The sequence below is a fragment of the Gadus morhua genome, chromosome 18 (genome assembly GCF_902167405.1).
Source record: "Gadus morhua chromosome 18, gadMor3.0, whole genome shotgun sequence".
NCBI lineage: Eukaryota > Metazoa > Chordata > Actinopteri > Gadiformes > Gadidae > Gadus > Gadus morhua.
Window position 1 is genome coordinate 932002 of NC_044065.1, and position 17980 is coordinate 949981.

The 17980-nt window shown below is 52.2% G+C and overlaps 1 protein-coding gene across 1 annotated transcript; it reads right to left on the bottom strand.

Annotated features, from left to right (window-relative positions):
* Positions 1–12: 12 nt before the first annotated feature.
* nploc4 (NPL4 homolog, ubiquitin recognition factor) lies at positions 13–17785 on the bottom strand. The gene is made up of 17 exons (XM_030340082.1): positions 17587–17785; positions 16182–16262; positions 13061–13173; positions 12499–12768; positions 12155–12203; positions 11980–12074; positions 11517–11640; positions 9207–9386; positions 7504–7590; positions 5211–5282; positions 4498–4624; positions 3810–3970; positions 2255–2326; positions 1792–1884; positions 1580–1696; positions 1096–1198; positions 13–241 (listed from the first exon to the last, which is right to left on the bottom strand). The coding sequence occupies exons 1-17, from the start codon at positions 17599–17601 to the stop codon at positions 78–80; spliced, it is 1923 nt and encodes a 640-aa protein (XP_030195942.1). The 5' UTR covers positions 17602–17785; the 3' UTR covers positions 13–77.
* Between the last annotated feature and the right edge of the window lie 195 nt (positions 17786–17980).

The following is a 17980-nucleotide window of genomic DNA, read 5'->3' on the forward strand; positions in this document are numbered from 1 at the left end:
GCGGGGGCCTGCGGGGGGGGGGCTGCGGGGGCCCGGGGGGGGGGCTGCGGGGGCCCGGGGGGGCGGCTGCGGGGGCCCTACCCGCGGGGCAGGCTGCACATCTCACAGAGCTCGGTGCCGGGCTGGTTCATGAAGGTGCAGTGCAGGCAGGACCACATGGCGGAGGAGGAGGAGGAGGCGGCCGAGGGCCCCCCGACGGCGCCGTAGTCCAGGGAGCTGGGAGGCTGGCCCCCCACCGTACCTGGGGAGGGGGGGGACACAGTGGGGGGTCATGAGGGAGACCATGACGGAGACCTTAGGGCTCTACTGTCAGGGGTTAGTTTGAGGTAGCACAGCCGTCAGCTTTAAGGGGGGGGGGCACACGGGGAGAATAGTGGTTTTTAATTAATGTGCGATTTTAGACTCTTGATTTTCAAGTCTGACCAATCAGAGCTTCTTTCCTGATGGTTTGGGCTATCCATCTTACCTGTCAACTCGCTGGTGCAGTCGCTCTAACCATATGATGAATCAGTGGAATCACCTTCTATACATCACATCACATCATACATTTTAAAAGTAGACTTAAAACTAATTTCTTAAAGATAGCTTATGGAGTGACTTACTGACTTTTATTTTTCTTGACCTGGCTTCTTATTTTTAGTTATTTCTATGACATTAATGTAATTGTAATGAGATGATTGTTTGTGACGCGACCTTGGGTGTCATGAAAGGCGCTTTAAATAAAATGTATTATTATTATTATTTATTATTATCACTTGATTAATGAAAACATACACATGATGGCTGGTAAGGCCTTGGAGAGAAGCTTTGTGGGGCGGTCAGCATTAGGTGTCCAACGTGCACGTGCTATAACCGAGTGTCCCGGACTCTGACGGAGAAACTGACGCCATTTTGCCAAAGGGATCCAAACCTCGAAAGGTTCCAATCACTACATCCCAGGTGCGTGAATGCAACACTTGTCAATGTTAGCAGAACGTAGGGAGGGAGGGGTCATATCTGGGGTTGTTTATTTTAATAATCCTGCTCTCTTCAGCTGCATCCTGCCTCTCCTGATCTCCTCTCAGACCCCCTGTCCAGCTCGGAGCGAGGACTTACTGCACAGCTGTTCGATGGTGGCCCACTGCTCGGACTTCTTCCAGGTCTGGGCCAGGTCCTCGTTGGAGGTCTTCACGGCCTCCAGGATGAGCCCGATGCTGTCCTGGGGAGAACAACAACAACAGACCATTGAACGCGCGCCACGGCAACACGCTGTAGCGACCCAGAGGCAGCTGTCTCAGTGAGCGTATTGTTTCATTCCAAGCTGTCCACAATTATGTTTGTTTTTTTCTTTCTCCAGCATTAGCGAAGCCAATGGCGTCATGCAGCCTCCTCGGTACATAAACCCGGCGCTGCAACAACTGAGTTCAAGGAGCCGCAGGCGGGTCCTCGTTAAGGCAACGGCCCGATCTCTCCACAGGAACATTCCCGGATAACGACTCCGGACACCATTCCGGGCCGGAGGAACATGTGGCTGTAATCTGCGTCATCTCTTTCCTAGCGCTGTGAAACGAGGAGCTAATTTGGAGGCCGCAGGACTCACTCTCAGAGGCATGACCTCATTGGTGACGAGGAAGAGGAGCAGGTGGAAATCAGACACGATGTTGAGGAAGGAGGTGGAGCTGGACTGGGACAGGTACGTGGACAAGCTGTGGAAGTCCTGCGGAGACAAACGACAACGAGTCAGGATGAAGAGGTTAGAGGTTACGGTCCAACGTCTGAAGGTGGGGGAGGGGGGGGGGGGGGCTTGCTTACTTGCGTCTCTCCGAGAACGTCGCGGTTCTCTATGGGGAACCGCTCGGTGGAGGAGAAGGTGAACTGGGGATCCTTGGGGAAGGTGGTGGTGATCTGAGGACAGAATGATCACTAATTAGTCGTTCAGCACACATGATCCATACGGACTTCATGAGCCTTTTATGGGGTCTAATTAAATACTGAAGTATAGTCAAATTATGTCTGTTACTCGACAGTGAATATATGTTTTTCAAAATAATGGGCAAATTTGCTCAATACACCATCAAGAGGTACAACGGAGTGCACCTCTGGTCAATACACCGTCAAGAGGTACAACGGAGTGCACCTCTGGTCATTTGTTGGAGACTAATTTGGGATCATGAGCTGAGCGATAAAAAAGAAAAACAATCCCAACTATCTCAAAAGGTTATCCACCAATACTGTGAACACACAACATCATGACGCCAGGTGACTAAATACTCACATCTATGATCAGGTATTCAACAGGAAGAGGTCGGGCAAGAAACGTCACGTCGTTTCCAAACTTGTCTTTGTCCTGCCGGGAGGGAAACCAAACACATTTGCACCATCTTTTAAGACATGAATTCCACTGACCAGCATTCAAACATAAACCTCATGATGGTATCGTACATTCAACAAGAGCAGTTCCTTTGCCATTCTTTCCTTCCCGATACCGTTTACGATTCCTTAGTCTGAGTATCGGCCGATACAGAGTATATACCGATACAGCATCAAGCGTTGTACCTACTTAAAGCACGTGTTCTTACTGAAGGGTTCTCATTGACAGCGCTGTATAGTTCGGTTGACTTAATGTCGACAATTATTTTTTTCAGAACTATATCATTTACATTTATTATCCATTATTATAATAAGACATTTGTATTCTTGTAGTTAAGCGTGAGCATTCATGTTTTTTTCGACTTGGTAGCTTGAACACACACATAAGGTGTGTGTCGACACACTTCGTCAACTCTGACCGTTTACAAACAGCATAACACTGCACGTGTTTGTGATGTTCGTTGCCTTTGCAGTGAATGAGTCATGTGATCATAGACTTGGATACTTGCCCATACTGCATTTAAGGTGGAATTGGGGGAATTTTCGATACTGGTATCAGAGGAAATTCCGATACTGGTATCGGAATCGGAGGAATTTCCGATACTGGTATGTGTATGGGAGGAGTTTCCGATACTGGTACGGGAGGAGTTTCCGATACTGGTATGGGAGGAGTTTCCGATAATTGGTATGGGAGGAGTTTCCGATACTGGTATGGGTATGGGAGGAGTGTCTGATGCTGGTATGGGTATGGGAGGAGTTTCCGATACTGGTATGGGTATGGGAGGAGTGTCTGATGCTGGTATGGGTATGGGAGGAGTGTCTGATGCTGGTATGGGAGGAGTGTCTGATGCTGGTATGGGTATAGGAGGAGTGTCTGATGCTGGTATGGGAGGAGTGTCTGATGCTGGTATGGGTATAGGAGGAGTGTCTGATGCTGGTATGGGAGGAGTGTCTGATGCTGGTATGGGTATAGGAGGAGTGTCTGATGCTGGTATGGGAGGAGTGTCTGATGCTGGTATGGGAGGAGTGTCTGATGCTGGTATGGGAGGAGTGTCTGATGCTGGTATGGGTATAGGAGGAGTGTCTGATGCTGGTATGGGAGGAGTGTCTGATGCTGGTATGGGTATGGGAGGAGTGTCTGATGCTGGTATGGGAGGAGTGTCTGATGCTGGTATGGGAGGAGTGTCTGATGCTGGTATGGGTATGGGAGGAGTGTCTGATGCTGGTATGGGAGGAGTCTCCGATGCTGGTATGGGAGGAGTGTCTGATGCTGGTATGGGAGGAGTGTCTGATACTGGTATGGGAGGAGTCTCCGATGCTGGTATGGGTATGGGAGGAGTCTCCGATGCTGGTATGGGTATGGGAGGAGTCTCCGATGCTGGTATGGGAGGAGTTTCCGATACTGGTATGGGTACAGCTCTAGTGCGGTCCTCCTCCTCCAACACGTGGGGGGCCCTTACCTTGAAGAAGACGTCGGGTACGTACTGCTCCGAGCTGGACTCCTTGGCGTAGCCCAGCTCGGGGGCGTCTCTGCAGGGCAGCAGGCACTCGTCCCTCACCAGGGCCATGCACTGGTTGGACACCTGGTAGCTCTCAAAGTGCACCTGGTTGTCCGGGCCGCCTGCAGACACAAGACAGCCGGGGTGAGGCTCAGGTGTCCACCTGGACGCCAGCACCGTGAGGCGCTGCGGCCAGGGGTGAGTGGGGCGCAGAGAGGGGGGGGTGGAACCTCTTTATTACCCCCCCCCCCCCCCCCACACACACACACACACTTCATTGAGGACGTCCGCATACGTCTGAAGGTTTAAGCTTATAACTCGGTACCTGTGTTGACCTCATTCATGACAATGGTATCATCAGATATGTTCCACCTTGGTTGTTGGTGTGGATCTTCAAATTAATCCATATTCTTGCAACTTTTCAACTCTTAACATATTTAATGTTTAGAGTTGAGTGTTCATAATTAAATATGTTTATAACACACACACATACGCACACACACAATTGGCGTGAGCCTGAGGTCGACACACTCTACCCATAAAGTAGAGACCATCGAATGCATCCTGATTTCAGCCGGAGTCTGGGAGAGCAACATTTATATTTTTCTGTACAAAGCACTTTAACAAAAGGCCTTGGCCCCCAGCTCACCTGTTGCCACCACTGTGACAAATTTGGAGCCAAAATGGCCGTCGCGGGACAGTCTGCAGGGATTTGAGTGAAGGTTCTGGAAGTATCCTGAAGTGATGCACTCCTCGGCACTCAAGTAGTACGAGTCCTGTGGGCCGACAGCGGTGTGTACAGCAGTGAGGAAATATACTTTCATGCTATGGTAAAGAAACGCACCAAAGGTCACACGATACTTACAGCCCTAGATACACCACAAGTAAAAAACCCACTTGGAAAATCTGGATTGGAATATTAAGCACGAAATGGTACGAGTAACAAAAATACTTTAACTTCGGCTCTCTCGTCACTCTGCCTAACATTGGTAAACATTAAGCTGAGCTTCACTGTACGATGTGTGTAACCGTTTCTGGTCATCTGTTTTAACTTCATATATGCTGTGCTTATTGAGCGCGGTGCTTATTGACCGCGGTGCTTATTGAGCGCGGTGCTTATTGAGCGCGGTGCTTATTGAGCGCGGTGCTTATTGAGCGCGGTGCTTATTGAGCGCGGTGCTTGTCTTGTCAAAGTCTGCATGCGTTCGCGTACACGTCTCTCCTGGACCGATCTCGGATAACGATGTGCCTCAACTGTCTGCCCTGATCCTCTCCCTGCACCTGAAGCACCCAGAGCCATGTCGTACTTAAGCTGAAGGGCCAGAGGCTGTAGCTGTCACCACAGAACTGCCACTAGCTCACCTGGTTCCGCGAGTAGCGGACGGTTCCTATTCTGGTGTCCTCCGATATCAGGTCGGTGAAGATCCAGCCCACCTGGGAGACAGATTGCACAGTTAATAACGACACGACACGACCCAACACAACCAGACCCGACACAACCAGACCCGACACAACCAGACCCGACACAACCAGACCCGACACAACCAGACCCGACACAACCAGACCCGACACAACCAGACCCGACACAACCAGACCCAGCACAACCAGACCCAGCACAACCAGACCCAACACAACCAGACCCAACACAACCAGACCCAACACAACCAGACCCGACACAACCAGACCCGACACAACCAGACCCAACACAACCAGACCCGACACAACCAGACCCGACACAACCAGACCCAGCACAACCCAACCAACTCCATCAGAGGAGGGGGGGGGGGGCAGCCTCTCTGAGGCCCATCAGAGGAGGGGGGGGGGGGCAGCCTCTCTGTGGCCCATCAGAGGCAGGGGGGGGCAGCACCCCTGAGGCCCATCAGAGGGGGGGGGGGGGGGGGCAGCCTCTCTGAGGCCCATCAGAGGCGAGGGGGGGGGGGGGGGGGGCAGCCTCTCTGTGGCCCATCAGAGACGGGGGGGGGCAGCCTCTCTGAGGCCCATCAGAGGCGCGGGGGGGGGGGGGGGGCAGCCTCTCTGAGGCCCATCAGAGGCGCGGGGGGGGGGGGGCGGGGGTTCACGTGTGATTTAGTGGCTCGGTCCTAAGAGCGGCGCAGCATATGGAAGTTCTTTGCGCAGAGCGGCCGGAATTCAGAGAATGCCCTCGTGTTATTGATGAGGACCTTATGGACCCCGGGAGAGAGGACGAGAGGAGGGGAGGGGGGGGGAGAGGGGAGGAGAGGAGGAGAGAGGACGAGAGGAGGGGAGGGGGAGGAGAGAGGGGAGGAGAGAGGGGGAGGAGGGGGAGGGGGAGGAGAGGGGAGGAGGAGAGGGGAGGAGAGGAGAGGAGGAGAGAGAGGAGATGGGGAGAGGGAGCGGAGAGGAGAGGAGGGGGCGGAGAGGAGGGGAGGGAGGAGGGGAGGGAGAGGAGAGAGGAGAAGAGGAGGAGAAGAGGAGGGGAGGAGAGGAAGAGGAGAGGGAGGGAGAGGGAGGGAGAGGGAGGGAGGGAGGAGAGGGAGGTAGAGGGAGGGAGAGGGAGGGACAGGGAGGGGGAGGGAGGGGGAGGGAGGGGGAGGGAGAGTGAGGGAGAGGGAGTGCTGGTCTCCGGTTCCCTGGGTTCTCCACTCCTACGTTATTGAGGCGCGTTGCAGAAAGAGCACTGCCATGGAGCGGAGATCTAATCTACTGCATTATTGTATTATTATAAACATTTTAAAGATTTAATAATAGATCCTTTTTATAAGAGTAAGAGAGGAAGGTATGGGAGAGAGAAGGGAAGACTTGCAGCAAAGACAGCGATATACGATTTCACTTCCTTATGACAAATGCACTCATAGCTCAAAATAGCTTTAGATAAAAGGTTCTGCTAGATCTCCTGAGTGTGAATGTGAAGGACCACGGGCCGGGTTCGACCCCCGGGCGCTGCGCTGAGGACCGGGCCTCAATGGTACGCCCTCTACCCGGGGACCTCCAGGACGCCACGCAGTACTGCGAGATGGACCATTGCTTTTAATTTATAAAACGGTACAATGGGTTCAATGCTTCGGGAAGCAATACTACAATAACACACAAGAGCTGTGTTGAAAGAATCCCCCCCCGGACCCCCCCCCTAACTGCACGGCCATAACTCAGTGAGCAGCAGAGCACCAGGTGCAAAGCATCCTGGGAGGCCGCAGGTTACAGGATGCCCTGCTCGTGTTTCCTGGGAACAGAGGAAGGCGCCGTAAAACCCCAGAATAAAGCCAGGACGAGCGCCAGCCGCGTCTAACGAGAACGCGAGAACGCTTTCACCGGGCCAGTCCGCTGCCTCGTGGAGAGGCTGTCAGTCAACGACGGAACGCGTCGGGGCGGAGACGGCTCCGGGCGGGGCGGCGCTACGCCTCCGCCTCCTGTTTCCTTACGGAGATATTCTGCCCAAGACAAACTCACCAGCTGACTCCAGAATGTATTCCTACAGTAGTCTACAGGGCGCTGGTTTAAAACCTTCACAACCAGACACTTTTTCTAAGAACATCGGTGTTCAGCCAGGATGTTTGGGATGTCTTCCCACCGGGAAAAGTTAAGCACCCGTGTTTGGGTTTCCTGTCCGCCCATTAAGCGGTCACAGATCCCGCCTCCAACAACACGATTGGTCCACACCAACCCTGGGGAGACCCACCTTGACCAGTCCCAGCTTGGCAGCGATCTCCTCCACGGCCGCGGCCCGGGGGTCCTCCAGCAGCTCCAGGCTGTTCTGGGTGGCGTTCTGCAACCCAGGAGGGGGGTTATAGGGCAGCTTAGGAGGAGGGGGGGTTATAGGGCAGCTTAGGAGGAGGGGGGGGGTTATAGGGCAGCTTAGGAGGAGAGGGGGGTTATAGGGCAGTTTAGGAGGGGGGGGGGGTTATAGGGCAGCTTAGGAGGGGGGGGTTATAGGGCAGTTTAGGAGGGGAGGGGGGTTATAGGGCAGCTTAGGAGGGGAGGGGGGTTATAGGGCAGCTTAGGAGGAGGGGGGGTTATAGGGCAGTTTAGGAGGAGAGGGGGGGTTATAGGGCAGCTTAGGTAGGAGAGGGGGTTATAGGGCAGCTTAGGAGGAGAGGGGGGGTTATAGGGCAGTTTAGGAGGAGGGGGGGTTATAGGGCAGCTTAGGAGGAGGGGGGGTTATAGGGCAGCTTAGGAGGAGGGGGGGTTATAGGGCAGCTTAGGAGGAGAGGGGGGTTATAGGGCAGCTTAGGAGGAGGGGGGGGTTATAGGGCAGTTTAGGAGGAGAGGGGGGGTTATAGGGCAGCTTAGGAGGAGGGGGGGGGTTATAGGGCAGCTTAGGAGGAGGGGGGGTTATAGCGTAGCTTATGGTATGATTAGCTATTAGAGCTAGTAACCGCATCACTGGTATACAAATGTAAAAACATCAACACTAAAGAATGATGCTGCAGGGACGGAAGAGAAGGGGGGATCCTGAGATTGTGTTTGTCAACAACAGTCAAACATGCGTGAATACTGCCCTCTTGTGGTTCCCTGGGAACACTACCATTTAAATAGACGCCAGCCGGACTTGATGTTCACACCACAGTTGGAATATTCATAAAGTCAAGATCCCCTGCCTGACTGACTGACGACTGACTGAGAGACTGACTGATGACTGACTGACTGATGACTGACTGAGACACTGACTGACTGAGAGACTGACTGACAACTGATGACTGACTGACTGATGACTGACTGACTGAGACACTGACTGACTGAGAGACTGACTGACAACTGATGACTGACTGACTGATGACTGACTGACTGAGAGACTGACTGACTGAGACACTGACTGACTGAGAGACTGACTGACGACTGATGACTGATTGCGACTGACTGACTGACTACTGACTGACTGACTGACTGACTGATGACTGATGACTGACTGACTGACTGACTGACTGACTGACTGACTGATGACTGACTGATGACTGACTGATGACTGACTGATGACTGACTGACTGATGACTGATGACTGACTGACTGACTGACTGATGACTGATTGCGACTGACTGACTACTGACTGACTGACTGTATGACTGACTGACTGACTGACTGACTGACTGACTGACTGACTGATGACCGACTGACTGACTGATGACTGACTGATGACTGACTGACTGATGACTGACTGATGACTGACTGACTGACTGACTGACTGACTGACTGATGACTGATGACTGATGACTGACTGACTGACTGACTGACTGACTGACTGACTGATGACTGACTGATGACTGACTGACTGACTGACTGACTGACTGACTGACTGATGACTGACTGACTGACTGACTGACTGACTGACTGACTGATGACTGACTGACTGACTGGTGACTGACTGGCCGTGCCCCAGCAGCTGACCTGTGGGGGTTCGTAGATGGCGGCCACCTCTGCGCGGATGGCCAGGGGGATGTCCTTGTGCTCGGTGTAGCGTCCGTACAGGTAGCCCATCCTCTGGCTGCCCGTCTTCCTCCAGTAGTCCAGGAAGCGGTCTGCGATGGTGTGGTGCTCGAACATGATGTTGTCCACGTGTCTGTACCTCTGAGGACAGACAGAGGGACGGGGGGGGGGGTCAGAGGGAGGACCTGGAGGGGGACACTGTGTCTGTACCTCTGAGGACAGACAGAGGGACGGGGGGGGGGGTCAGAGGGAGGACCTGGAGGGGGACACTGTGTCTGTACCTCTGAGGACAGACAGAGGGACGGGGGGGGGTCAGAGGGACATGGAGGGGGACACTGTGTCTGTACCTCTGAGGACAGACAGAGGGAGGGAGGGGGGGTCAGAGGGAGGACCTGGAGGGGGACACTGTGTCTGTACCTCTGAGGACAGACAGAGGGACGGGACGGGGGGTCAGAGGTGGACACTGTGTCTGTACCTCTGAGGACAGACAGAGGGACGGGGGGGGGTCAGAGGGAGGACCTGGAGGGGGACACTGTGTCTGTACCTCTGAGGACAGACAGAGGGAGGGAGGGGGGGGTCAGAGGGAGGACCTGGAGGGGGACACTGTGTCTGTACCTCTGAGGACAGACAGAGGGACGGGGGGGGGTCAGAGGGACGGGGGGGGTCAGAGGGACCTGGAGGTGGACACTGTGTCTGTACCTCTGAGGACAGACAGAGGGAGGGAGGGGGGGTCAGAGGGACGGGGGGGGGTCAGAGGGAGGACCTGGAGGGGGACACTGTGTCTGTACCTCTGAGGACAGACAGAGGGACGGGGGGGGGTCAGAGGGACCTGGAGGTGGACACTGTGTCTGTACCTCTGAGGACAGACAGAGGGACGGGGGGGGTCAGAGGGACGGGGGGGGGGTCAGAGGTGGACACTGTGTCTGTACCTCTGAGGACAGACAGAGGGACGGGGGGGGTCAGAGGGACGGGGGGGGGGTCAGAGGTGGACACTGTGTCTGTACCTCTGAGGACAGACAGAGGGACGGGGGGGGTCAGAGGGACGGGGGGGGGTCAGAGGTGGACACTGTGTCTGTACCTCTGAGGACAGACAGAGGGACGGGGGGGGGTCAGAGGGACATGGAGGGGGACACTGTGTCTGTACCTCTGAGGACAGACAGAGGGACGGGGGGGGGTTAGAGGGACGGGGGGGGGTCAGAGGGACGGGGGGGGGTCAGAGGTGGACACTGTGTCTGTACCTCTGAGGACAGACAGAGGGACGGGGGGGGGTCAGAGGTGGACACTGTGTCTGTACCTCTGAGGACAGACAGAGGGACGGGACGGGGGGTCAGAGGGACATGGAGGTGGACACTGTGTCTGTACCTCTGAGGACAGACAGAGGGACGGGGGGGGGTCAGAGGGACGGGGGGGGGTCAGAGGTGGACACTGTGTCTGTACCTCTGAGGACAGACAGAGGGACGGGGGGGGGTCAGAGGGACGGGGGGGGGTCAGAGGTGGACACTGTGTCTGTACCTCTGAGGACAGACAGAGGGACGGGGGGGGGGTCAGAGGTGGACACTGTGTCTGTACCTCTGAGGACAGAGCGTGCGGTGGACTTTAAGCAATGCGTTCCCATCCTTCAGTATTGTCTTTAGAGAGCAGCTGAGTCAGGCCCACCTCAGAGTCACAGCTGGACCGTCGTGAAGGAAAGTTATATGGGAGTTGACTTAATTTAAGAACAATTATTTAAGAGTAGTATATTTAAAATAAGCTCAATACTGAATCTCTGTGTAATGATCCAGGCGGGGATAATCTAATTTTAATTAGAAGTCCAGAAAAAATGTAATTTATTTTCAAGATGTCATGGGTATAAGACATCCTGTTCCTTCAGAAAACGAACTGAAAGGACCCTTACAGACAATAACAGTCGCTCAGAGTCTTCAACCTAATTCTCCTTCTGTTTTCGCTCCCTCTTTCAGCCACTTAAAGGTCCCATGACATGCCACCAGGTGTGAGTGTGATTAGCCTTACAAGCCGTTTTGAAAATATGCCCCTTGTGACATCACAAGTGGGCGACTCCACCTCGATGTGTGCTGGATAGATCAGTCTATCCGTCATACATCGAGGTGGACACGCCCACCTGTGATGTCAGAAGAGGCAGATGTTCAAAGCGTCTTGTAACGGCTGATAACCCCCACCCCTGGCGGTATGCTAGGTCCCCTTTAACCCTATGGGACCGGGGGTTCCCCAGCAGCCTCCTCTCCTCCAGCGGCTGCTGCCCGGGAGCAGTACCTGTCTGTTCAGGGTGATGGCGCTGGGCTGGCACTTGGTGCAGATGCCCTCGGGCCAGGGCGGGTGCCCCTCGCAGCCAGACTTGATCTTACAGCTGATGTTCTCCAGAGCCGCAAACTTTCCTCTGCAGGGGCAGAGGACGGAGAGGGTGGGGGGGGGGACAGAAAGAGAGAAAGGTCGGTATAAGAATGTCGGGGTCGGCTTGGCCCAGGAGGTACAGCGGGTTGCTGGTTGGATCCCGCCTCCTCCTGAGCGTCGAGGTGTCCCTGAGAGAGACGTCCCACCCTGACTGCTCCTGACCAGCCCGTCGTGGTTGACTCCGCCGTCGGTGTGTGAATGTGTGTATGAGACGTTTAACAGCTGTAGATAAAATAATCTGCTAAATGCTCTCAGTTTAAATGTAGGGACAACAGAGGGTTGTGTTGTCACTCGGAGAGAGACCTGAGAAGCGTTGGCTGCTTACTTGTCGGCCCCGCCCGTCAGCTTGCGGATGTAGGCGTGGAACGACATTTGCTTCACCGGCGGGTCCAAGTGGTTCAGGTAGTCTTCGTCGAAGGGCTAGGAGGAGGAAGGCGGATTAGTGGAAGCACGAGGAAAGACGGGGGATGTTTGGTTAAAAGGACAACATGGACAGATACCTCTAATGGAACGCAGTGCACGCACTTCCCCAGAGCTCCGTGTCGACACCTGCAACCAACACAAGATAAGCAGCATTTAAAAACTCCTAAGAACGCTGGGAAAAGCGGGAGGCAAAAAGCCCCCATAACACGGCCAATAATCTAAAGCTTTTATAGATCACCGCCGTGAGTCGGCTGACGTGTGCCTCTCAAGTCAATCAGGCCGTGTGCATTGGATGGCTGAGGCTCCAGGTGGTCTCCAGGTAGGCAGAATACGACCTTCAGAGCGGATCAAGCGTGTTGTTGGTGTGGCTCCCCTCCCTCTAGGTGGACCCTCGCCCGCCCCCCTTCGCACTGGTCCTTACAGCTGGGCGTCGCGGTTCCTGTAGATCTTGCCGTCCTGCTTGGCCAGGTACTGGTCTATGCTGTCCTCCTGGACCTGGGTGGGCCCCGAGGAGGAGCGAGGCATCATGGAGGACGACGAAGAGGACGACGACGCGGACGACGACGAGGACAGCGAGGTGGCGAAGGACGTGGACGGGAGCGAGGTGGACGAGTGGGCGGCGGCCGTGTCCATGACCTCTGCCGGGACCCCGACCGAGCCGGAGGGGTACAGATACAGCATGTCGCCATGCCTGGACGGGGGGGAGGGGGCAGACACCTCGAGTTATGGTTGGCACTCGTGTTTACAGTCTATAACACCATCACAAAAGAAATTGCATGTTTGAGGATGGTTTGAGTTCCAGTTTCATTTGAAGCTGGGTAAAGACAACCGTAATACATATTGCTGAAACGATAATGAATTGATCTCAAATTAATTGATTAGGACTTAATTGACTTAGGAGTGTATTTCCTTAGTGTTGGACGAGGGACCGTGACGCCGGGCACTGCCTGAGCATCCTGCTCCACGCTGCGTCTTTGACTCACTTGATCTTGAGTATGCTGAGGCTCTTTGAGGTCTTGGAGTCGATCTCTCCCGTCTTGTTGCGGTTCTGGTAGATGGAGAAGCCGTTGGAGTTGAATCCAAACTCTTTGGCCACCTGGGAGAAGCGGGAGAGAAGCACACCGTCTGTCAGACTTTGTAACAGTGCACCTGTAGGGAGGGGCGGGGAAAACCACTCAGCAAACAGACGAGATTCTTTGCTTCCTCTTTACTTGAGCAATCATGTTGACTCAAATCCACTATGCTTGGTTTGTCAATTAAAAAAAAACTAAGAACCCTAACCACACAAAATATCGGATGCAACATTTACACCATGGTAATACATATCGTATCGACACTAAAATAAGCTTCAGCACGGTATCGTGAGGTCCCTGCCTATTCCTGTTCCGAGTCAACTCGACTATGGCATCCAGCTGACATGCCATCACATTGTTTTTCCAATGAGGTTAATAACCATTCCGCACATCCATTGTGGCCTTGGACTGCTAGGAGCTCCCCTGCTGTGGGTCTCTCCCTCGGAGTCAAAGCATGCATGGTGGTTTGTTTGTGCGAGAGAAACAGAAAGAGAGTTCCCCTGGCAAGTCAAGCTGGGGTTGGTCGGGCCGTGCTGTCTAAAAGCTTTGAATAGTTTCCAAGCAAATGAAACCAAAAGTGCTGGCAAAGAAATTACGAAACATATCCAAACTGAAAGAGTGGAGCTATAGGAAGCAAAAGAGAGGTGTGCATGACGAAGTAACTGGGCAGAAAGAGGGCTGCAGTAAAAATGCCCATCCGCTCATCAAAATATACATTAGATCGCATTCTAGAACAAAACACCTGGTTTTCACAAAGGCCATCTGTGCCTTCACCACCAGTTGCACATTGTAAGAAAAGGACAGAACGAAGGTGCTGGACTCCCTCAGCAATCAGAGATAACAAGCCTTTTCCGATTGTTATTCCAATCTAATCCAAGAAGAATCAAATACAAAAACTATCAATAAAAAATCGAATATACTATTTTGATTATGTATCTTTTTAAATATCTGTAAATAACTGTTCTAATAACTTAACTATAAACAGCCAGAAAGAGCACACTCATCAAACGACATCCTGGGACGCATACGACGGCAGCCAGGGAGGGGGGCGGTCAGAAGGGCTCACAAGGTCACTGCAGACAGAGCAGGCTGAACTCAGGGCTATTAGCAGCTCGTTGGGCGGGCCCAGACGGCTCATCAAGCCACGCACACATCGTTACCATGTCTGCCACCAGAGAGGCCATTGGACACACACCAGCATGATCACCAGCGAAGGCATTAGACCCGGATCAACTGAGGATATAAATGTTATCGCGACACCATCATCACGTAAATATATAGCCTAGACAACCTGGGTTTGAACACAGACAGACAGACTCACAGACAGAGGGACAGACAAAGAAAGGATAAATGAGCAAGCAAACGCTATTGCTCTTTCGTTTTGTCGTTTCTATTTTATGGTGAAACCTAAATCAAAGACACTTTTGGTATTTACGTTGGAAATATTTAGTCATGATTCGAGTAAACAGCTTAATTAAACAAAGACCGTGCCATCACACAAGGGGCACAACAGGCAATCACAGAGAGCAGGGGGAATCGGTCGCCGGTTAAATGTTACCAATACAACCCAAATGGTGGCTCTGTTGGCCATGCGCGTTTGGTTTTAAGGCAGACACTGCCTTCTCTCCCTCACAGCGCTATCCTGCGCTCCACGAGAGAAGACCTGTGTCCACTGATCTGGCGTCAGCCCTATCCAACCAAGACACATGAATCTTTAATGAGGGGCTGGGGCTGCAGCACTGTGACCCGCCTGCTGCAACGCTCTGCTGCCTGAAGCAGGGATGCCACCACGACACAACCCTATTCACACAGCCCAGGGGGAACTACTGGTGGGGGGTCAATGACGTAGAAACATGTCCTGGGTTCTCCTTCAATAAGAACATACTTGACATCAACGCAGACATAGCAAGTACCACCGATATCAATGCTAGGGGAGACTATTTGGAGAGAACTTGGATTTTGAAGGGATCTCATCGCAAAAACATCCCAGTTCTTGTTTATTTGTTGAAACATTTAGCAGACACTTTAATCCAAAGCGACTTACAATGATCAATTATTTCAGGGCCAGTCTACCTTAGAAACATCTTGGGTTAAGTGCCTTGCTCAAGGGCACGATGGTGATGGCAGGACTCCTCCCTTCACATCCCTCACTCACTAGCCTGCTAGCCTTAACAGCAGTTCTGCTTAGCCTTGTGGAAGATGGTCAGTCATGCACAATGAGTTCTTAGGCAGAGTACACAGAGGTAGCCCAAAAACATTATTCCGGGCCTCAGAAAGCTGATATATATATTATTTCTTTTGACAGAGCATTGATTTATTTATTGCAGGGATGTTAACAGAATTTCAACGAATATGACAAATGCTTCGAACAAGAAAGCCTGCCCTAGCTTAGATCCTCTATGGGTAGGATGAGGGACAGAGTCCATTACCGTTGCACAGAGAGATACTGAGAGGTTATTTTTAAACAATCGTTCAAAGCAGAACATACTCCATGTGCAGTGAACAAAATGCTACACAGTCTGAGGCCATGAATCCACTACTGGGTGAGGTCACACCGACCACGCAGAGACAAAAACACAGAGAAAAGAACAGCGTACTCTCAGGCCAAACACAAGCCTAGAGACTGGAGTGTTCTGGAAACTTTTGGTTGTAAAATGCTGCAAAGAGAAGTGCATGCCTGGTTCATCACCGGGGTCGCTATGCGACTCTCATAATGAACGTGACCTACTCCGACTCTTGAGGTAGTAGTTCATCACCGGGGTCGCTATAAGACTCTCATAATGAACGTGACCTACTCCGACTCTTGAGGTAGTAGTTCATCACCGGGGTCGCTATGCGACTCTCATAATGAACGTGACCTACTCCGACTCTTGAGGTAGTCGTTCATCACCGGGGTCGCTATAAGACTCTCATAATGAACGTGACCTACTCCGACTCTTGAGGTAGTAGTTCATCACCGGGGTCGCTATGCCACTCTCATAATGAACGTGACCTACTCCGACTCTTGAGGTAGTCGTTTTCTCATCCTTACCTGTTTTATAAAACCCGCCGCCGTTTCCCTCTTGGTGGAAGGAACTTTCTTCATCCCATCTGGGGACTGCACCCGAATGATCTATGAGGCAATAACAAGCCAAAATAAACAACAACAACAAACACACACACACACACACACACACACACACACACACACACACACACACACACACACACACACACACACACACACACACACACACACACACACACACACACACACACACACACACACACACACACACACGCTTGGACAGACTGACATTTCAAGTTCCTTGAAATGCCTTCAATCCTTAACTCAAGTTTAGATATTAAGAAACTTGCTCAGTTCTGCCTGAGTTCATCTCATGGCCTGAAAGGGACTTACTACCCTGTCGTGTTATTTCATCATGTTTTTCTACCACTCATTCGGCAATTATTAACGGTTAAGAATTTTATTTATACAAGTGTATTCACACTAGCCACCTATTGCCCTATTTGTGATCCCTGGAAGGAATTATCCTGCATATATTCCTTATTTTTTGCCAATAGGATATTAGCATTGAGTTGTCCCCTCGTCTTACTGAGAGCCTAACTTTCAGGTTCGGCAACATATACTTATGTGGGAAGTTAAGGCTTTTAAGACAATGCATGCGGCTTTGGAAACAATTTCCTGCCAAGTGACTTCACACTTTACAGAACATTTTGAACGGCCTCCTTCTGAGAATAACTCAGACGTCTGCAGTCAACATAACTGACAGGTGTCAGTCAAACTGTCAGGACATCACTGGCGTCATCCTTGAATACGCACTCTTGGGATGAGTTTCTGTGATGTTCAGCACCCAGTTTACCACGAGTGGTTCCACTGGTCTTATGTCTACATGGCATGGAAGACGTATTTTACCGTCAACTGCAAATGTGTCTCATATTTCTTGGACAAGACTTAATAAGTATCCACCCTGCGGAAGTCCCAGATAAGTAACTTAACGCTTTAAGCTATAATGTTGACAGTTCCAGGAGGCAAGTAAAGTATGTCTCTGTTATCAGGGGATAAGTAACGTATGTCTCGATCGTCATAACATCAGGAGATAAGTAACGTGTGTCTCTGATGTCGACCCTAACGGGAGACAGGGGAATTGACGTCCATCTCTAAAGTCGCCTAGGAGTCCCGTGTCTCTAATGGACGTCGACACTAGCAGGAGCTATAACAACCCATGAGTCCCTGTCCTCAACCTGTCCTTTCACTGTGAGCAGGGAGTCCGCCGGTGGACTCGTAAACCAGGCCAGGCACGGCTAGCTCCCAGTTAGCCTCCTAGCTCCCAGTTAGCATCCGAGCCATTTCTGCTGCCTCATCACTCCAAACTGGAGCTAACGGGCTAGCCGCGTTAGCAGCGTCCGGACCGACGCGGACCGGTCGTACTCACTATAGTGTCCGCCATGTCGCTCCTGGTCTCCGCTCCGGATCACTGGGGTGTAAACGGACTGTGGCTGTGGTTCAGATGCACAATAACGCTGCCGTCTTTCTGCATCAACAATACTCCATTCCACAACTCAAACACCGGGTGTTGCAAATATTAGCGCCCCTCCGGCCGACCGTATGCCTGTGGTCCAACATCGAACTGAACCCGAGAGAAACAACGCAACACCAGATGCTTCGTTCCGGGCTCAGAATTAAAGGCTTCCTTCAAACCTATGCAATAGCTGTACAGTCAACAACAATACATAATTACTTAAGTTACATACAATGTACCCTGGGCGGACATGCATATTGCTAGTTACAAGGAAGGATGAGATAGTACATAAACTGAATTACTTTTG